Genomic DNA, 22463 nt, shown 5'->3' on the forward strand with positions numbered 1-22463 from the left:
TTAGCCTGATGACATCCATTTTATGCTTCTGGCTCCACTGTATTATAGTTCTTGGAGTCTTACAGTTCTATAAGATGATGAATGTATGCTTTAAGTTGATAGTGGTGGCAATGATAAGAAACTACTCATTCAGTAACATCTTCCTTACAGATGATGTTTAGAGACTTGTTCAAGGTGTATGTCTGGAGGTAGTGAGTAAGGAACAGGCAAAATGTCAAGATTTATCAAATGGAAACTGCCTATGTGATTGTGTAAAGGCAGAAGCAATCGACTGTAAGGAAATCTTGGATACTACCCATTTCTGTGTGTAAGCACATACACTCTTTTCTTTTTACGGCGTTTAGGGCATTCAGAGCCCTGAACACAGCAGGGGTAGGACCCTTCACAGGTATTCTTCCCCAGTTCCAAGCTGTTAGAATTCCATGATGTTTTGAGGTAGGAAGTCTCAAAAGTGTGGTCCATCCAAATTCACAAAGCGTGTAAGGAGCAGATGCCTAAGTACCATCTGAGTCAGCATTTCTGCTACGTGTAGGGAAGTTCAATTTTAGCAAATGAAGATGAGAACAGGGCAGAGAAAATACTATATACTATGCTGTTAAAGATCACTACTGAGGGGGCATTTATTAAACATACCAAAATGACTTAAGTAAACTGTCCCCATTACCCACTCTTTAGGAACCCCAAAGCACCCGTTTTACTGTATAAGCTGTGTTTTTGTTTGTTTTGTTTTCTGGGCCTCAGACAGCTTAGAAAATGTGGGCAATGCTTATTGCACCAGAGGGTGCTAAGAATGATGACTTAAATGTCTAATGATCTCTAAAAATGTCTTCTCTGTGCCCATCCTAAACCCCAGCCCATACTCCCACATATAAGAAAGGCCTGCCATTTTCTATACTGTATGTTAAATAATGGAAGGACACTGGGTATATCTCTGAATCCAATATCATTACTTAAGAGTAATTTTATGTAAGAAGCTATATTTTATGAATATATATTTTATGAATCTCATGCTACACGTTTTACTTGAAACATACTGGTCATGTCTGTGATTCCGTATTTATAAAGTCTTGTATGTTGCAAAGGAGCCATTAAGCGCAGTAAGATTTAAGGTTTCCCAATGAGGACAGGCCTTTTGAGTGAATAAGGATGGGTAATAGTGTATGGGCAGCTTTATTACGTTAGAGATGAATAAAAAAACTAAAGGAATCTGACATGTGATTGAAAAGGGTCTAAAACAAGGGGGATTTAAAACAGATTCCCCTCTCGGTAACATAAAAATAATCCAGATTCCAAAGCAAGGTCACAGAGAAGCCATATAGCCCTGGTGGCTGGGACCGAGTCGAGCTCTCCCAGGTCTGAGACTGGTCCTTTAACGCAAGCTATAGGCTAAGTCGGAAGACCCGTTCCTGGAGGAGGCTGAAGGGAGAGGGGAGATTCAGCACCTACATTCACAAAAGCAGGTCCCCAGACAAGCACGCCCCTAATTCAGGCCCATTGCTCAGCTAAAGAGAGAAGTTGAGCGAGCGCCAGCCACTCACCCTGCAGCAGCTGAGTGCCATGAAACCACCTCCAGCTCGCTCCACGGCCGACAGGCCACGCAGCAGCACCCTGAGCCAGGCTCAGGCTTCGACGGCTGCCGAAGCCCAGGAGGTAACGTAGCAGCGGTAGGTCACAGCGCAGCCTCCAGGAGGCCGCCATCTTCCCGGCCTTCTCCGGGACTGCTCGCAGCGCGGATAGATCGACAGCCCCAAGGCCCGCCCAGACCCCGCCTTGCATGGTCTAGCCCCGCCCACAATGCGCGCTCCGCACCTTAGGACGCGAGGAACAGCCTTCCTAGCACCGCCTCCAACCTTCGTGGACACGCCCACCGACAGGTCTGCGCCGGCGCAGGCTCTCCCAATAGGCGAGGCGCTCTCAGATCCCGCCTCTCGCTCTTGCTCCGCCCCCAGGCTGCCCGCTACGCAGCTTAACAGCGTTTGTGCTGTACGCTTAGGCCTGGAAAGAACGCGCGGCGGATAACCGAGCGGACTGTCAGAACCATGTCTGGCTGTGACGCTCAAGGAGACTGTTGCTCGCGGCCATGCGGCGTGCAGGTAAGGACAGTGGTCTACGGCACTCGGGGTGGCGCTTCGGGCGCTCTGGATGCCTGATCCCCAGCCCAGTCCGCGCCAGTCCAAGGTCCCTCCATACCCCCAGTAGGGCTGCTCAACCTAAACTGTCCCGGCCTGTCTTACTTGACCTTATGAAGTAGGAGATCATGGGGATGATTTAGGAAAAATGAGTCCGCAGGGTGCATGGGTTTTTCTTTCATTTAAACATGCCACAGTCTTATGGCATGCCTTCTACGTGCTATGAAACGGTGAACAGCAGAACTAGAAGAATAAACAGTTTCGATACATTGTGATAAGCCACGAAATTACCTCCTTTTATTAGCCTTTCCTCGGGCCAAAGGTCTCAATTAAAAATAAAACACACTAAATTTTTAGTGCAGAACATTTGTCAACCATTATTGTTCTTGAATAAGTGGCTTTTCCGAAATTCATAAAGAAAACCTTAAAGTTAGGCAAGACTGAGAGGGAGCTCTTGATATACAACACAGGTCATTGGTGGCCATCCCTAGGCAGGTGTATAAGAAAAATAAAAGCAATATATCAGAATCATTGCTAAGATGTCTTGATAGCAGAAGTGTTTATGTCCCCAAATTAGTAAATCTTGGTGAAGGTCATCATAGACATACAGATTTTTTTTTTCATCCTAAATATTTTGCCAGACTGGCAAGATAAGCTGCTATCCAAGAGCTGTGATTGAGTTTGCCAAGACAGAAAGTAGCCACACACAAAAAAGAAGCTGAAAGTATTTTTTTATAAACAGAAAAAGAGGAAGGTAGCTTTTGTGATTCATGAAAAATGTTATGAATAATTAGCATTGTAAATTGACCCATATTTTGAGGAAACCCGACAACTCTAAGGCCACCTTGACTGGACATCCTATTACATGCCTCTAGCTTTTTCTTGCTGTGTGGAGGTATGGGCTCATCATTAAATTCTGCTTTTTTGAGGGAAACTAGAAAGTCACATTTTGTATGAAATCTCTTGATTTAAAAATATTAGCTTGGGGCTGGAGAGATGGCTCAGCCGTTAAAGGCTAGGCTCACAACCAAAAAATATAAAAATATTAGCTTGGTTTCTAAGTATTGTACAGATCAAATAAACAACTTGGTGTAGGTCTGGGTTAGTCCATGTCCTAGTCAGGGATACTGTCGCTGTGGTGAAACATCATGACCAAAGCAACTGGGGGAGGAAAGGGTTCATTTGGTTTACACTTCACACCACTGTTCATCACTGGAGGAAGGCAGGACAGGTACTCGGGCAGGGCAGGAATCTGGAGACAGGAGCTGATACAGAGGCCATGGAGGAGTGCTGCTCATTGGCTTGCTCCTCATGACTTGCTCAGCCTGCTTTCTTATAGAACCCAGGACCATCAGTTCAACAATGGCCCCACCCACAATGGGCTGAGCCCTCCCCCATCAATTACTAAGAAAATGCCCTACAGCCTGATCTTATGGAGGCATTTTCTCAATGCAGGCTCCCTCCTCTCAGATGACTATAGCTTCTATCAAGTTGACATCAAACTAGCCAGCACAGACACCTAACTACTTTTTCTCTTGGTTAACTTATATGTCTTTCTTTGGGTTTTTCAAGACAGGGTTTCTCTGTGTAGTTTTGGTGCCTGTCCTGGATCTCGCTCTATAGACCAGGCTGGCCTGGAACTCATAGAGATCCGCCTGGCTCTGCCTTCTGAGTGCTGGGATCAAAGGCATGTGCCACCACCGCTCGGCCTATATATCTTTTAAGACTTATCTACATGTTACCTGCTTGGAAGTCTTCACCAGCAGGACATAAAACAAGCCAGCATAGTCCACAAGATACAAGTTTGAACCCTTTGATATAATGATATAATTAATGTAAGAAATGTGATCTTAGTTCATCCAGTGTTTATTGAGCAAAGCACTATAGTAGGTATAACTTACCAAGAACATGTTTCTTACTCCTTAGAAAGCCAAACCTGGGGAGAAAACCCAGGAAGGCATCACTTTTATTTTGCCTTGTCTATCATGGTCTCCTATATAGTGACTGTAAGGTTTGATTTGGTTGGGTCTGACTCAGAATGTTCTTTTGTGTCAGAGATAATCAGGAAAGTTATTAACAACACACAGCACAGCAGAGTTAGATCAGAGGTCAGTCCCAAGAGACACAGCAGGATTCCCCCTCTTCCAGGGTTCTGAAAAAGAGAGAAGGCCCATGTAGTTCATGAGTAGTAGGTGTTTGCAGTCAGTTTGCTTATGATTTCCTGGACTGAGGAGAGGGAAAACGTTTGGCCCTCTCTGACTTCAGAAGCACAACAGAGTGCTTGTCATTTCACTATATCTGTGAGGATGAAAGTCACTGTAGGGGCCTGCTAGCAACTAGGAGAAGGAGGTGGACACAGCTGCAGATGGCCATGACGTAGTCTAAGGTCTAGTAGAGACCCTGGTTGATCTGTACTAACACTACAACCAAAGGCCGTCTGAATCCCTGCCTGCTCTGGTCCTTGATCTCAGCATTCCACCATCCTTCACCTCCCTTCAGTCAGCTTATCCCCCTCCCCCCCCAATCCCTGTCTGTTCATCACACACGCTTTTCTTTCTCATACCTCTCTGAGTATCCTTTACACTATATGGCAACTAGTGCCTTCTCTTGAATGTCTCTTCCCCAAGCTGCTGAGAACTCATAAGAGGGAAGGCTAGGTCAGCTCTCTGAATTGGTGAACCCACACACATGACAGTGTCCTGCCCTGGGTGCTGTCCCTCTGGGTGGCTATTCCAGAACCTTACAGTCTCTCTTCATCATCTTCAATAGGCTCCAGGCCTATTGACCCTGAAATTGCAGTGCCAGGGAAAGCTGTTAGATGTAAACTTTTCAACTTCAATTTCTTCCTTTTTCCATCTACAGTATAATTTAACAGTAAAGGAGTGGGGATCTATAGCCGTATTGCCTGGATTCAAATCTTGGCTCTGCCATTTGTATCTGGTAGTCTTAGACAAGCTCATCTTTTAGTATAGTAGGGTTGGAATTATTCCATGCAGTTTTAACAGTCACGGAATAAGCACCCAATAAATATTGGTAATTCCTGTTGTTGATAGCATCATATATTTACCTGTGTCTTCATTCTTCCCCTGGTTGAAGGCAATTACCTCCCTGTTCTCCTAATCTTCCCCCAACCCTCCACCCCCGCACCAGAGAACCTATCTATTAGGCCTTAGCTCTCCTATGCCTTCCGTCTCTTCTTGTCCTCTAACTCTGCCTCTTAGCATATGCTATCATTTGGATGTTGACTCTCCCAAGAGGCCTATATGGTAAAGGTTTATCCCCTAAGTCTGCACCATTTGGAGGTAGAAGCACCTGTACAAGGTGTACAAGGTAGGGACTAGCAAGAAATCCTTATGTCATGTGACCCCAAAGGGCATGGTACACCCTATGTACCTTCTTTCTCTTTTTTCCTTCTGGCCATTAGGTGAGCCATTTGTGCTACCATGTTCCCTTTACCATGAATACCCTGCACCCCACCAAAGGCCTAAAGGTAATAGACCCAGCTAATCATGGACTGGAACCTATAAACTGAGCCAAAATAATCCTTTTCTCATGTTAATTATCTCAAGTATTTTGTTATAGTGGCTGAAAAATGATTAATACTACATGTAATAGAAAACTATTTGTATTGACTTTTCAATCTTGTTTCCTTATCTAGGACCCCCCACCATAGCAACATTACTAAAAGAGTCTTTAGAATTTTATGCCTGCAAATGTCACTTCTAAATGATGTAAATGAAACCCACTTTGGTCTGGCCTCCAAATCCAATTCTTCAAAGTATTTGTTACTTAGGGGGCCAGTGAGATGGCTCAGTGGGGAAAAGTACTTGCTGACAAACCTGATAACATGAGTTCTGTTCCCAGGACACACATGGTAAGACAGAACCAATTCCTGCAAGCTATCCTCTGACCACCCAGGTGTCACTCACACACACACACACACACACACACACACACACACACACACAACTAACTAAATAACAATTTTGAAAAATGTTCCTTAGGGTAATTAAGGCTGACTAAATTTACAGACGCCCTTGGGCCTCATGCAACCCTCAGCCAGAACCGTGCTGTGCTTCCAAGGATTTGAATGTTGTTAGGGAATATGCCACAGCTATGCTCATTCATCTCCCGCCATCCTCCTGGTTATGTCACCCTCCAAAGGGTCCCTACACTGCCAACAGCACTTCTGTTTTCCCCAGCCGTCTCTAGTGTCCCCTCCCCACAGTGACTCCTTTCACCTTTATGTGCATCTCTTGTTGCTCCTGGTGCTTGAGGTCGGGATCAGATGTTTCCAGGTTCTTCACTTCTTATTCAAGCAATTGAAATAAAAGTCCACACTGATTTGCAAAAGTTCCCCGGAAATGTTGAAGCAAAGCAATAGAAAAGATCAGAACACACTACAGTGGAGTGATGTTCCTGTGCATGAAGATACTCAAGAGCCCAATTACCAGGCTTCCTTTTCCAGAGTTGGGGGCAGATTTGTTACTAAGGGGCATAATGAGGGTGGCTCAAATGATTGATGAGTTGGATGACGTCATTTTTCTACAGTACGTGCCCTTTAGCTTCCTCTCTCTTGAGTTTTTCAATCTTCCAAATCCATTTCCGGTGTCACTCTTGCAATTTCACCTCTGAAATATATCATGGCCTTCCTACTGGTCTGGTCTTGGCTTTCGTGCTCACTACCCTTCAGTGTCTTTTCTCCACTACCATAATCAGGTGTCTGAAGGCGGGGTATGAGGGCTGTGAGTTCAGTAGACACTGAAGCATGCTGCATCCACATACAAGTTGCATGCAGTGGCCACATTCCTGTAATGCTAGCCCTGGAAGGGATGAAGATGGAAGGATTATTCCCAGGACCTGCTGGCCAGTTAGGCTAGCTGAAACAGTGGCCTCCAGGTTCAGAAAGAGAGACCCTGTCTCAAAAATAGTTGGGGAGATGACTCAGTGGTTAAAAGCATTGGCTGCTCTTCCAGAGGACCTGGGTTCCATTCCCAGCACCCATATGGCTTACAACCATCTGTAACTCTGGTTCCAGTGGATCCAATGTCCTCTCCTGGCCTCTGTGGGCGCCAGGCATGCAAGTAGTGCACAGACATGTATGCAGGCAAAGCACCTGTATACATAAGTAAATTGTCAAGGTTTCGAAGAGGCAGATATTCCCTGCCTCCCCTCTTCATCCACAGAACCCAATTTGTAGCCAGTTCCCTCTCCTGAGTTCTCCCCATCTGCCTGCACAGCACATTCACATCTCCCTTCATGAGCTTAAGCACCCCTTTCCTCCCTATCTCCAGCTTCTGCTCCCATTATGCCCCACCCATTTTGTATTATACCTTACCATCCCATAACTGTCAAGGGTTTTGCTAGATTAAGCTCCTCAGAGTGGATCTTGTCTTACTTATATCTCCTTCTTTGGGGCCTGTCATGTGGTTAGCACTCAGGGTTTGTTGAGTGAAGGAGTAAAATAAATCGTAAATGCCGGGAAATGAGTGCAGAGAGCAAGGTTGCCGCAGACTTGGAGGGAGGGCAGTTTGAGAGAATCGCAACAACTGGAGATCCAGCATGAGCAGGAACAGTATGAAGAAAACTATTCTTGCCGGGAAGGAAACATAGCTCAGTTACCTATTGCTATAAAGCAAACCGCCACAAACTTTAGCAGCTGAAAACGGCACCGTTGTGTCCCATAGATGCTCAGTGTTAGGATCTAGGAGCAGCCGAGCTGAGTTCTGGATCGGGGTCTCATGAGGCAGCCTTCGGGCTGTTGCCCAAGCAATAGACACGTCAAGGATGAAATGCCCAAGGGGGATCTGCTCTCCCAAGTGACTTCTGTAGGCTGGGATGGCCTTCTGCATGGGCTGGCTCTGCAAAGAACCAGTGATCCCAGAGAGAGATAGTCCTGAGATCCAGCACTGAAACCTCACATCTTACGGCCTCAGTGAGAAGTGGTACAGTAGCCACTTTTGCTGTGGTCTGTTAGCACATCAGCCAGCCATGGCACCATGGGGGCAGCATCCGTGTGACTGTCAGGGCGCAGTGATCCCTAAGAGCCATCTTGTAACTGATTCTCACAGGAGTTGACCAGCACTGAGGGACTTATATAAAACAATCAGTGAATGAAATACTTGACAAGTAGATTAGGACGTAAAGGGAAGTAACAGACCAAGGAAATGGTATTTGAGCATTTGTTGATTGGAGGGACCACGCTCAAGGATCAAAGTACTGTGTTAGCTTAGTACTCATGGGAGAATGGAGGATGAACTGGAGGAGAAGCAAATGCAGGCAAGGAGATCAAACAGGAAAAGCATAACTTCTACCTCCAAGTGTTAGTCCTGCGGAGAATTTTTATTGGGACTACAAAGCGAGAACAATGAAAATAGGAATTTCCCCCAATTAATTGCATTCAAGTTAAGACATTGCCCTTTACTCTGACATTATTCTCCTCACTATCTTTATGTTTAAAATCCACTCTTTTCTGAAGACAATGATAGTGGAGAGTTAAATATAATTAGTGTCATTACTTGGCAACCACATGTCATTCCTTAAAATTAATGAAACTACCCGTGGGCCTGTGAGCTGAGTCAGGTACAGCAATTGCTGCCTAAGCCTGTTGACCTGAGTTCATTCTCCAGAGCCCACACAGAGATAGAAGGAGAGAAGGGACTCCAGGAAGTGATGCTTTGACCTCCACGTGTGCGCCCCACCCCCAACTAACAAAGAAAGAAAGAAAACTGGTGTTGAAATTCGGAAGTCTAGGCATCACTGATCCATATAAGGAAACCAGCACCCAGAAAGCATCCCTGGATCACATCTGGACCCTTGCTTATGCTAATAAGCATGCTTTATCATCGAATGGCACCCCTCACCTGACAGTTTATTTTATGTTTGTGTCAGAGTCTCCCAGGAAACCCTGGGTCCAGACACATGCTAGTGTTTTAAAGTGAAAGAAAAGCAAGGAAGGGAAATAAGTGGAGCCCCTATTAGACATACCTAGGTATTTCTGTGACAGTCAAGGCGAAATTTCTTCAAAGCGGAATGAAAGCGTTTTACATTTCAATGCCTGTAGTATCTTCTGAATGTCACCAAGTCTGTCTGTTGCACCAGAGCTGCGTTTCTGTAAAAAGTTCATTGTGGGGAATCCTTAGCTTCGTGTCATGTAGTTACTGTGCCCACTGAAAGCCAGCTCTGACAGGTACTGTTGGCATCCAGGGATCAGTGGACACCAGCTAAGCCTTCCTTTGCCAGTTACGAGGACAGCACTTCCATGTTCACACACTTGGGCCGCATGGTTGATTGAGGGCATCTTCAGCAAAGGTGTCCTTTGCCAGGGTTCCATTACTTCCCTGTAATTATGTCTTGCTGATCTGAATGGCTGAGGGAGATGCAGTAACTGTGCTGCCCTGTTGTCACTGTTATGCTGCAGCAGGAAGCTAGCTAATTGCTCTAATACTTCAGTACTGGGGAAAGACAAAAGGGAAGAGGATCTGTAATAATAGACCATTTTCTGTAATGTTTGCAATTTGTTGTGCAAATTTGGTCTTAATGATTGGAACACTGCAGGAGTCTTCCCATTAGCTGTATTTAATATGTAATTAAAATATCATTTTTGTCCCTCCCCCCCAAAAAAAGGAAATAGTAAATTATATGGGGCATAGAAAATTTTGGCTAGTTTCCTTGAGAAAAGTTAAGAAATCCATTTTATTATTAACTTTAAGCAATTAATTTGTGTTCAAGAACTTTAATTCTTCAAAATGGAAGGAAGGAAGTGTTGTGCCGCACGGTTTTGTAGGTAGTGTTTTTACTGTAGAGACTTTTAAATTTTATTTTTAAATGCGTGTATATGTTTGCAGCTCTATGTGGTATGTGCACATGTGTAGCTAGAGTTTTCTCCAGTCCCACCTGGCCCACGGTCAGGACAAATCTCTCTCACCCTCCAGTCCTGCAGCCGCTCAGACCCAACCAAGTAAACACACAGAGACTTATATTGCTTACAAACTGTATGGCCACAGCAGTCTTCTTGTTATCTAGTTCTTATATCTTAAATTAACCCATTTCTATTAATCTGTAAGTTGCCACATGGCTCGTGGCTTTCCGGTACCTTACATCTCACTTGTCATGGCGCAGCTGCTGACAGTGTCTCTCTGACTCAGCCTTCCTGTTCCCAGAATTCTCTCTGCTTGTCCCGCCTATACTTCCTGCCTGGCTACTGGCCAATCAGTGTTTTATTTATTAACCAACAGAGCAACACATTTAGCATACAAAACATCCCGCAGCACACATGAGTTCAGGTGCCCAAGGATTCCAGCAGAGGGTTTTGGGTCCTCTGGAACTGGAGTAACAAGTGATTGTGAGCCACCTGACATGGGTGCTAGGAACTGAACTCCAGCCCTCTGCAAGAGGGTGTAGGCCTTAACCTCTGAACTATCACTCAAGCCCCAGGTTTTGTTACTTTGAACTGTGTAAAGGTGTACATGCAGGTGCCTAAGAAAAGCAGAGGCTTCAGTACCCTCTGGAGCTGGAGTTAGAGGTGGTACAGTGAGCCACTTGATGTGAGTGCTGGGAACTGAACTCTGGTCCTCTGCAAGAGCAATACATGCTCTTAACTGCTGAGTCATCCATTCAGCTTTGTGGTCTGTGTTTTATCTTCATTTTATCATTTTATCTCATTTTATTCCTCAACGTGTTCTCATTGAATGGCTGAGTAAAAGAGAGGCTCAGTGTCTTAGTTAGGGTTTCTATTGCTATGATAAAACCTGAAAAAAGCACCGTGGGGAGGAACGGGTTTATTTCAGCTTACAACTTATAGTCCATCGTCCAGAGAAATCAGGGCAGGAATACAAGGCAAGAACCTGGAGGCAGGAGCTGAAGCAGAGACTGGAGGAGTGCTGCATCCTGGTTTGCTCCTATGGTTTATACAACCCAGGACCACCCACCCAGGGCAGCACCACCCACAGTGAGCTGAGCCATATCAATTGTCAGTAAGAAAATGCACCACAGTGTTGCCCACAGACCAGTCCATTTGGGACAGTTTCTCAATTGAGGTTCCCTCTTCTGAGATGACTCTAGCCTGTGTCAAGTTAACATAAAAACTAGCCAGTACATTCAGCATCATATAAACAATGAACTGGACATAATGTAGTTTGTCAGCCCTGCTAAATCTTAAGGCTGTGTTCATCTGAGCTTTACAAAATGTCTGGCTTTCTGCCATGCTCTCGGTTTTATATTTGGAAGGTCACTTCATCAATAGTCATTCATAGTACTTACCTAAAACTACCCTCTCTCTCTCTCTCTCTCTCTCTCTCTCTCTCTCTCTCTCTCTCTCTCTCTCTCTGTGTGTGTGTGTGTGTGTGTGTGTGTGTGTGTGTGTGTGTGTGAGAGAGAGAGAGAGAGAGAGAGAGAGAGAGAGAGATGGAAGAAGAGAGAGGAGAAGGAGAGAGAATGAGAATCGGAAGCAATTTTGGGAAAGCACAGTTCCAGCTATCTGAGGATCCAGTCTTTTGAAAGAATGATTTTTCTCTGGCCTCAAGAATGATTAACCCTTTACCTAGGGCCGAGGCCAGCCGTCGAGTTACTCACTTCACTTTCTCCATAGCAAGAGTTTTTTGTCTGCCTTTTCCTTGAGAATGCAGCCCACTGGGTCTTGAGTTTCTGTGGGGAGTTTCTGTGTGGTGCAAGTCTGGAGTATATCTCGGATTTCTAATGCCCGTCCAGATATCAGGATTGAAGCTCCAGGTCCCCAGGGTTTTCTCAGGTGCCTTGAAGAGAACCCTGGCTTTGAGGTTCCCTGCTCCCAAGATGTCCCACTCTCATTTCTTTCCCAACCCCTGTGAAATCCTGCTTTCCACGTCAGCAATTTGTTTTGAAATATTTGTAAAAGTGATTTAATCTGCAGTTCTTAATTTTCAAGGTAGTGCTATATATCATACTGCCAAAATGAAGTTCATTGTACTTCTCTTTGTTTTTGTTCTCATTAATTTAAACTATTAAGAAAAAACAGGAGGAAATGAATGACATCATTTTTCTAAAGAGGTAATTATTGGAGCTACACATATAAATGCAGCTTGATGTTTACCTCAGCCTTTATTCATATGCTCCTTTAAACAAAGTGCCTTCATAGAAAAGAATCACGATTGCTTTTGAGTAGGATTTGCTTATTGTTATTTGCTTGATTTTAGTTTTCATAGTAGGTGTTTATTATAATTGTAATAAGAGAAGATATTCAAATCATTTTGGAAAACAGAACATTTGTAAGATAAAAATAAAACTGAACCAGCACAGACTGTTGGATAGATACCAAGGGCAGAGTCTCATGTATGGTGTTCTAGTGTGCTGTTCTGTGTGAATAACTTCCCGTGGAGCCAGAAGCATGCTCCTTTTAACTAGGTTCCACTGTCTTCCTCTTGACACGGTGTCGTAGACCCCTGGCATTTCCCTGCCTTATTCTTACAGCTTGTTCCATAGCATTAGACTATAGTCCCCCACACTGACCAATCCCAGGTTGCCAAATAATTAAATAAATCCATTTTCTAAATGTTAAGCGCAGAATGTGTTTGTTTCCTTAACTACCTCCTTTCTTAGGTAGATTTCCTTGAATGTCCCTAAGTTGGTTTCTTGTTAGAAATGCCTGCTGGAATACACAATTTAAAGAGTCTGTTTAAAAAGTCATTCTCTTCTGTTTAAGGACAAGGAACACCCCAGATTCCTGATCCCAGAACTTTGCAAACAGTTTTACCATCTGGGCTGGGTCACTGGCACTGGAGGAGGAATTAGCTTGAAGCATGGGTAAGTGTCTGGTTGAGTTCAGCTCTGGAGGTCTCCATTTCAGCAAGCCACGGGTGGTGTGACCACATTCAGCTGATAGTCAGTTTAATGTGATACTGAAGCTGTTTACTTTCTAAATGATCTATGGATGTTTGCATAACCCAATGGAACCAAGGAGCAGAAGCAATAAGCATAATAAACACTGAAGGCTTTTGGATCCCAGTTGCTAATTGGAAAAATTTGATTCTCTGTCTTTGGAATATTGAAGGTAGGTAACAGTCCAGCCAGTATTTTCATGTTTCTGGACTTTTATACTGTTCTCTAGATAGTCGAAGATTTATTTCAAAAGTTCAGAGACCTATTTTGAAGTCACTTAAATATAGATTATTAATCATTAAAAACTTAAAAATCCATGTTCACTGAGTTCAAAAACAGATCATGTACTATTCTAAGCAGAAATATCATGATTAATGGGCATAGCACCTGCTGATATTTTCTCCTTTGAGGCACTGGATTTAAAATAGAAAGAAGGAATCGTTTTCCAGTGCTCATTGGATTCAGGAATGCCTTGTCTTCAAGCAGATGAGGAATAGACACAGCACTGGTAATGACTCTCAAGGTGAAGCCTCATTCTCCCGAGGAAGTAGGACTAATGTGTTCCTCCTGAAATGTCATATGAATATAGCTGCCTGGAGGCTGAGTGTTAAACTGAGTGAGGGAGCTTTATTTCTGTATTCCAATTCACCTTTTTTCCTTAGCAAAATTGGGCTATTAAAACATTTATATGTTGAGTATGTATGTACATAATATGTTTTGTGTACATATTCATGTGTATACGTGTGTATATATATTTACATATTGAGTAGAATGAAAACTTGAAAGAGAATTTTTTAAAGCAAGAAATTATAAAGGACTTCTCTTTCTAGAAAAACTTTACTATTCTACACACTGATTGTGTGTGGCCAACATAAACCATTTATTGGCACATCTCTTAATATATAATGGCTTTTAAAGCACTACAATCAATTTATAGGAAAGTTGCATCATGTGCAGGTTTTCCTTATTTTTAATGGGCAGGGAGCTCCCCCTAGAGGCCACAAATGGGAAGAAGCAAAGTTTTAAGGCATTGTTTGGCTTTCACTTTGTGCTTACAGACTAAAATGGGTATTTTTAGTAAAATATTGAATGTTATCCCTAATATTTAAATGACTTTATGAGTCTCCTCTATTCATCTTCATGTTTCTGGTAATAGTTTTGTCTTCTGTGTCTGACTTTTGGTGCAAATAAATTTGAAAAGACTTACAAATTGTAGATAATGTTCTAGAATCATACAGACAATAAAGTCCTGGGGAGTATAGAACTACTTACAGATTTCAAGATTTGGCTGGTACCACTCCAGGTTACATGACTGGTGTGGTACCAGGATATATGTGTGTGTGTTGTGGTTGTGTGTGTGTATATGTATATACATGTATACATACACATACACACATGCGTATGACAGCGAGGACATGCATAGGGATTGAAAGTGAGGACACACATAGCAGTCATCAAAGAAATTCCACGACACTCAGCAGCCATTGCCTTTGGGCTTGGTCTGCGATGTTTAGATTTACCATTTCCTATTTTCATAAATATGTGCCAACCTAAGCTTGTTGCATGCTGTTAGAATCACATTTGATAAGCACATATTGTAGATGAGCTATTGAGACATATATCTCAGTGATCTCTAATGACTAGAGGGTGAGTAACAATAGACATACCTGAACACAGATGTGGTATGGACTCTTGCTTGTCTGTCCTTTTGTTTGTCTGTCCTTTTGTTTGCCATCGAGTGAAAGAGTATGGTGTATAGAGAAATAAACAGAACTCATTCTCTGGGACTTCCAACTTATTTCTATTTGTGGCTTATAGAATGAAGCAAACATTTTCCTTCAGTCTTGTGTGTGTTATCTCCTAAAACAAAAGCTGTCACTTTTGTATTTTTCCCATATTTCTCTTTCTGTGTTGGTAGTGCTGTCAAAAACTTACTTAGCTTATCTTTGAATTGCTCGAAGTTGCTGGAAGTCTAAGTTCCCAGAGACAACAGTCCAGGCAGATGTAACACAGCTAGACCCTCTTCTCTGATCCCAAGGCTGCCGAGGATCCGGGACTTCTGGCTCTGGAGGGAGGGCCGCCACACTGTTGTCCATACATCAGAGATTGAGCACTGCTGAGCTTCAGGAAAGCTAATGGAGGCGTGAACCCACTGCTTCCTGGGTTCTGCTCACCTATCCGGCTTCAGCTAGACCTTAGATTACCGAGAAACTCCTGCTTCCCTGATTCGCCTGTCAGTTCCACACTCGTACGTTTTGTAGTAACCATTTTGACAGCTTCATACAGGCCATCCTCGTTTTCACTTTGAAGCCTTTGATATTTGTCTTTGTGCATTCTGCATGTGTGGTAAAAGCTGGAGCCCGGGTGCTTGTGCTCCCTTGGCTTCCGGTGTTATGGCCGCTCGTTCATATGCTCTGGCAACTGAAACTGATAAGTGAGAAGTACCTTTATGAGTGGAGAGAACGGGGAGGATTTGGAGATTGTGTTGCAAGTCACATTTGACAGCACTGTAGAGGACCTTGTGGAAAATGGTACAGGGTGTAGATCTCAGCCTAACACTCATAACAAAAAGCATCTCTCTCTCTCTCTCTCTATGTATGTATGTATGTATGTATGTATGTATGTATGTATGTATGTATTTTGTTTCAGATATTTACTGACTGCATATCCCACGCTGGTCTTGAACCCATGATCTTCTCTGTTCAGCCTCCTAAGTACTATGATTATAGGCATATGCAACCACACTCAATACCCTACCTTCATCTCTAACTTTTTGTGATCACTTAATTGCCAAATAATTTTCAAGACTTGCGTGCCGTGCCTATCATGGAGGAAATTCTGAGCGTTAGTGCTGTAATTTAGCAGACTGTCCACCAGAGGGCTCTGAGCTTCATGACTTAATGTAATAAATTTGAACCTCATTCTTTACAATGAATGCAAAAATGTTCTCAGTCAGGCATATATTTTGCCTGATTTTAAAGTTAACTATATTTTACATAGGATACTGAAATTCTGTTCATTCATGCCAAAAGTGCTAAATAATTATTAACATACTCAAATTTACCTTTCCTCTAGATGGTGGTCTAGCTAGCTACCACAAATTTTTTTGCCTAGTGAAAAGAAATACATGTGAAAGCAGGAAAGACAAAAGCAGCTACCACGAGTTTTCTTAGGCCACTGGTGCTTCAAAGTAGCTTAGAACTCATTCTGTGCACCCTAACTCCTTCACTCGACCAAGCAGCATTTGGGGCTTGATGCATAAAGGACATGAGTGGTTAGACTGCAAGGACACACTTTATTTGTTTAAAACCAGAAATGTAGCCAAACAAAAACCAATTTCTATATTTTGTGTTGCCAGCAATGAAATCTACATTGCTCCCTCAGGCGTGCAAAAGGAACGCATTCAGGTACGCTCAGGATCCTTCCTAAGCCCTCTGTCCCTCTCCTTAACCGCCATCCCATGAAGTGGAATTGCTTCTAAAAGGTTAGGTTAGTTTTGAAGGTTCTGGTTCTTTTGTGATAATTTAAATAGCCAATCAACAAACATTTGCTAAGTAACTATTAAATATTTGTTGAGTAATTATGAAATGTTTTTTAAGGTGGCAAGTATCTTCCATGTAGCCAGCATGTTTTTTAAACTCTAATCGGGACTGGAGAGACGGCTCACTGGTTAAGAGCGCTCACTGCTTTTGCAGAGGACCTAGGCTTGGTTCTCCGTTCTCACCTGCACAGTGACTCACAACTGCCTGTAACTCCAGTTGCAGGGGATCTAAAGCTCCTCTTCTGACCTCTGAGGGTTCCAGGTATGCACATGGTGTACATGCATGCATTCAGGCAAACATAAAAATAAATAAATCTTCAAAATCTCATTCAGAAAGCTGTAGCAGGCAGCAGTGAGTAGCGCAGCCTCATCCCTCCTTTTTCAGACCAGTGAGCTGGTCCTACTGATAGGTTCAGGTCACACGACTGATTCACATTTTCAATTGTAAAGCTATTCCAATTTAAAGTGAGGAAATTCATTTATTGTTTTTCGAAAATTTGAGAAGTGGCATTTTATATCAATGCTAGAATAATACCCCAGATCTAACCAAATACATAAAACTTGGATCAATTGCAAGAAAAAAGAACAGTTGCTCTCTTAATGAAAGTTTAGATTATAGTCTGTGGTAAGCCCCTGCCTTTGGAAGTTGCAATCAGAACTATGCAGGCATCACTGAGAAAAAGCTAGGTCAACACACTCCTGAAACTTGATGAATAACATCATTATGAAGTTTCTGAAAGGGTAAGAAAGTTCTAGCATCCATCTGGGCCTGTTGATTTCGTTATATGGTTTCCTGGAACAGTAGTTGTGAAATAGCAGGCCTAAGTCTGTGAAGTGACAGCAGCATCATTACATACAACTGTTTCTGCATCCCATCTTAGCCTTCAGATTCTAAAAGAAAGTGATTTTTTTAACTCTCAAGAAAGTTTTTTGATAGTATAAACTTTATTTTTTATTTTATTAATTTGTATGTATCTGTTTTGCCTACATGTGTTTATCTGTACCTTGTGCATGCAGTTCCCATGGAAGCCAGAAGAGGGCATCAGGTCCCCTAGGACTGGAGTTAGATGTTTGAAAGCTGCCATGTGGGTGCTGGGTACCAAACCCAGGTCCTCTGGAAGAGCTGTCAATGCTCCTAACCACTGAGCCATCACTTCTAGTCACATTATAAAACTAATTTTTTTCTCGGTACTAAAATTTGGGGGAGTTAAACATCAGTGTTTAATTTGAATGTTAAACATTTTTGCACATGCGTATATTATATAAGAATGTCAATTAGAGATATTCTAATTGTTATTTTTAAGACTTTCTTTTCTTTTTCTCTCTCTTTAAATAGCCAGAAGATATGTTTGTTTGTGACATCAATGAACAGGACATAAGTGGGCCTCCAGCATCTAAAAAGCTGAAAAAAAGCCAGTGTACTCCTCTTTTTATGAATGCTTACACCATGAGAGGTATGCAGAAAGTTGTTGGTCTAAAGAACATTTGCGGAGCTGGCCTCACTAAATAAATAATAGTCATTATGACTTTAGTTAACAGCTCACAAGTATCTGAGTTATACAAGCATGTCTCTCATCAGCCTCTGAAGAAGGTCTGATGTTATTCCACCTGCCTGTTAGTTCCTGTCAACTTGACACAAGCTAGGGTCACCTGGAAAGAGGAGCTTCAGCTGAGGAATCGCCTCCACCGGACTGGCCTGTAGGCGAGTCTCTAGAGACATTTCTTGATAAGAGACTGATATGGGAGGGCGCAGCCCCCTGTGGATAGTGCCACTGCTGGGTAGGTGGTCCTAGATTGTATAAGGAAGGCCATGAGAGCCAGGCAGTCAACAGCACTCCTCCTTGGCCTCTGCTTCAGTTCCTGTCTCCAGGTCCCTGCTGAGTTCCTGCCCTGACTTCCCATAGTGGTAGACTGTGATCCAGGACGTGTATGCCACAAACTCTTTCCTTTCCCAGGTTGGCTTTGGTCAGCATTCTGTCACAGCGACAGAAACTGACTAGGACACCTCTTACCCACCACCATTTTCCCTACGGCACAAAATGTTAAGTCCAGAATGAAACATATAAAGTGCATAGGTATAGATGTTGGTTTTCTCTTAAAGACCTAAAGTTCTCTTGACTGAGCAGCTGACTCTTCATCCTGCAGGAGCAGGTGCAGTGATTCATACTCACTCTAAGGCAGCTGTCATGGCCACCCTTCTGTTTCCAGGACGGGAGTTTAAAATTACACATCAAGAGATGATCAAAGGAATAAGGAAATGTACCTCAGGAGGGTATTACAGGTATGATTTTATTATTAAATTATTTGGCTTGCATTTTTCCTTCTCTTTGATAAGTCAGGCCATGATCTTTTTATAATGAGGTACAGTGGGATCTGTGTTCAGTAATACCCTTCTTAACAATGTACTTTCAGATGGGTTCTCAGTAACTCAGCTTCCTACTCCCTTGCCCAGCCAGGGTGAATTATTAGCAACATGAATAATGGAATGTTTGCTCCATTAAAATGAAGAGAAGTCTTGGCTAGAATTTCTATCAAGATGGGCAAGGGCAGCCCCTGTTTTCAGCACTGAGAAAGCAAGATCTCACCTCCATTTTGTCTTCAAGAAGCTTGAACTGGAATACCATTAAAATTTATATTGATTTAAAGTATTTCTAGAATATGTTCCTGCTTATAAAAACTTCCTATTCAATTTAACTAGATAAATGACTGTATTTCAGAATTTGTGATGTGGGTGACATAAAAGTGTAGAACAATGACTTTCTTTCTAAATTTAAGTAAGCCCACCAGCCTGCAAAAAATGTAGCCATTGTTCATAAATCTAGACTTGAATGGCTTGAAGAAACAGGTTCCTAGTGTCCAGGTACAAGCTGAGCCTTGCTTTTAGTTGGTAGCATTCTTCTGAACCTTCACCCTTCCTGGTTTCCAGTGGGGCCTGGTTCCCCCTCCCCTTTGCAGGAAAGTGCTCCCTGTTACTAAAGAAACCACAGCAGTGTCTTACTGTGACTGCAGGGAACAGGTTGGGTGTGTTCATCTCATTTGATTTCCTATTGATTGTGTGCCTAGTGCCTTCCTCGGCACTATGAAAATGATGGACAAAAGATAAAAGATAAAGCACTCAAGTGTGTGCTGAAAACTTGAGAGGCCCTGGGTTCCGTCCTCAGCAGCAGAGCTAAGCAAAACAAAGTCAGCATTGAACTCCCCTCCTTACCAGGTGAGGTGAGCGTGTGTTACTGTAGCTGTGGTCCATTTTGGAAGCAACATGCTTCTGCTAGAGTGCAGAGGATACTGAGAGTCAATCAGAGGACTTCCATGGCTCTGTTTTGTATTTAACTTGTGAGGATCAGTATCGTGTTGGTGAAATGAAGGATGCTTTGAATTTGTTTTCTGGTCTCACTGTACTTTGAAGTTACTTTGCACCTGGAAATATTTCTGACAGTGTGGTGAATGCTATAGGAAAATATAAGTCTGTCGCTCTTCTGGCTAGTTTCAGGAAAGATGTGAGACCAGCAATTCAGTCCTTCCACACTACAGTATTGTATAATTACTTCTGTCTCAACTACAGTGGAGTCACGGGCAAGTCTATATGGTTGCCCAAATTGTTAATCACAAGATAGCTGCTTAGTCTCTGCCTGCCTGAAAGTGGTCTTTCAGATAACACTTTGAGCATTTTTGTTAAGTTTACTCACTGCTTTGGTGAAAAGGCAGTGTGGGGAAAACCATGTACAATGGAACACTTGTCTGAGTTGTCACTGGTGACAAGTGACCTCAAGAACGGGCCTAGTTTTACTTGTGGTGAAGTTGCTTGCTTGAACATTATTACATTCTGACTTTAACTCATGAATTTTCTGAGAAAAAAGTGGAAACAGACGTTCTAATGCAGCAGGTTTGAGATTATTCTGAAAGGATTATCATAACCTTGGTAATTGTTGCTAGATGGTCCTGGTGCCACAAACCACACCTGCATTGATTGGTTTGCCTGTCAAGACATTTTGGTATTCTGCAAAGATGAAATACAGTGATTTTTATATGGGGAATATTCCTTCTGTGTAATATATAGTTCAGTGTTTCATTCTTCTACCCTTCTGTGTGTGAGGTGTATCATTTCCTATCTCATGTTTAAAATGTTCTGATTATCTTTGCTTCAAGGAAATGCTTGTATGATCTTGATTTCTTCGTTAGGTTCTGGTATACTATACAAATTTCTGCCTTTTAAACTCAGGGCTACCTGCCAAATTCCAAAGGTATCTCTTGGTATAGATGTTTATACAAGATATACAGAATAACTTGCAACATCTTCTTTTGAAGTTGAAGATGTGGAGTGCTGTTTAGATATAAAGAGTGTCTGACTGGTTATTAACAGGAAAAATTACAATAGAATATCGATACTTCAGTGGGAGAAAATGTCTCGTTCTGTCTTACAGATACGATGATGTGTTAGTGGTACCCATTATTGAGAACACTCCTGAGGAGAAGGACCTCAAGGAACGAATGGCTCACGCCATGAATGAGTACCCAGACTCCTGTGCAGTACTCGTCAGGCGTCATGGGGTGTACGTGTGGGGAGAGACGTGGGAGAGAGCAAAAACCATGTAAGACTCAGTCTGGGAATATTTGGTGCAAATCACACTCAGAAATGTGAAAAAGAACTTAACACGCCTTAGGATTAAAGTGAAGTGCAAGTTTTTCATGTTTGTTGGTCAACTGGTTTCAGCTTCAATAATCTGTCATTGTTACTTGGAGAGACCTGATTTTCACTCTGTTGAATCATCAGGAAGTATTGACTAGGTCGGCTCTGATTTTGGAAGGCACTGTGAAGTTTGCTACAGAGGAGAAGAGTCACAGATCTTAAATAATTTAACTTTTATTTAAAAAATATAGCACATGCTGGGCAGTGGTGGTGCACCCTCTAATCCCAGCACTCGGGAGGCAGAGGCAGGCAGATCTCTGTGAGTTCGAGGCCAGCCTGATCTACAGAGTGAGTTCCAGGAAAGGCTCCAAAACGACACAGAGAAACCCTGTCTTGAAAAAACAAAACAAATATATATATAATAAAAAATATAACTTCATGTGAATAGTATCTTTCCCGAGAAGTAAATGATGTAGTTGTACAATTCAGTGTGACTCCTTTGCATGTTTGAAAATCGTTGGGGTCAAAGTAGGAAACTTTTGGTGTGAACTCAGTAGCAAATGTAGCAACGAAGCTAAGCTCATGTTGGGAGATGTGGTGGGGGGCTGCTGGAGGCTCTATCCTGACCCACTCAGTCCTTCCGCCTCCTCCTCTGCAGGTGTGAGTGCTATGACTACCTGTTTGACATTGCTGTCTCCATGAAGAAGATGGGAATGGATCCAACGCAGCTCCCAGTCGGAGAAAATGGAATTGTATGAGCCAAGTGGATGCCTGAGTATCTTCAAGGATGAAACCAACCTAATTATGCCTTAAATAAAATTTGACTGCTTTTAAATGAGTTGAAAATGTTCTTGATGCCACTAATTTGTCTCTGAATACTACCAATGGTCACAATCACCTCCACATTAAATATTTACTTATATTCTTACAGCTTTAGGTGGCAGAGAGGTGGAGCAAAAACTTTTTTGCTTGGTATTTGCTATTTTAAAGCATGTAACAGCAAAATATTTGCCTTTCAGTTCATTCCTTTTGTATACACTCTTCGAGAATTCTTTTTCATCTTTAGAATGGTAATAGTAGAATTCTCTGGGCACTTTCCACTTAATTGTGGAATGAATACTTTCTTATTTTAATTAGATACATAAAAATTATATGAACTATTAAGACTAGTGTATCCTTCACACTTGTTATAAAAATAATTGTATGGATTTCCCTTGTAATCAAACTGTAGTACTTGTCTATACAGGCTAAGTACCTATAATCTAAAAGGCCAGAGTCCAAAAGTTTGGGTGCAGACATGGTGTCATAGATG

General features: G+C 42.5%; 2 protein-coding genes across 4 annotated transcripts in view; one reads left to right on the forward strand and one right to left on the reverse strand.

Annotated features, from left to right (window-relative positions):
- Window positions 1-1698, reverse strand: part of Pdhx (pyruvate dehydrogenase complex component X) — a 57149-nt gene extending 55451 nt beyond the window's left edge. The window contains exon 1 of the mRNA XM_036183936.1: window positions 1539-1698. Coding sequence (XP_036039829.1) covers window positions 1539-1698 — 160 coding nt within the window. The remainder of the gene's footprint in view (window positions 1-1538) is intronic.
- Window positions 1699-1923: 225 nt separating this feature from the next.
- LOC118582968 (APAF1 interacting protein) lies at window positions 1924-21986 on the forward strand. 3 transcript variants are annotated; one of them, XM_036186154.1, is made up of 7 exons: window positions 1924-2093; window positions 12808-12908; window positions 16342-16390; window positions 17861-17978; window positions 18670-18805; window positions 20946-21113; window positions 21810-21986. In XM_036186154.1, exons 1-7 carry the CDS (start codon window positions 2040-2042, stop codon window positions 21907-21909), a joined length of 726 nt encoding a protein of 241 aa, XP_036042047.1. In that variant the 5' UTR covers window positions 1924-2039; the 3' UTR covers window positions 21910-21986. The 3 variants fall into 3 exon arrangements, with proteins under 3 accessions (XP_036042047.1, XP_036042048.1, XP_036042049.1); XM_036186155.1 differs by lacking the exon at window positions 16342-16390; XM_036186156.1 differs by lacking the exons at window positions 1924-2093; window positions 12808-12908; window positions 16342-16390 and adding an exon at window positions 16756-16786.
- The last annotated feature ends 477 nt before the right edge of the window (window positions 21987-22463 follow it).

This window comes from Onychomys torridus, chromosome 4, assembly GCF_903995425.1.
Source record: "Onychomys torridus chromosome 4, mOncTor1.1, whole genome shotgun sequence".
In the NCBI taxonomy this organism is placed as follows: Eukaryota; Metazoa; Chordata; class Mammalia; order Rodentia; family Cricetidae; genus Onychomys; species Onychomys torridus.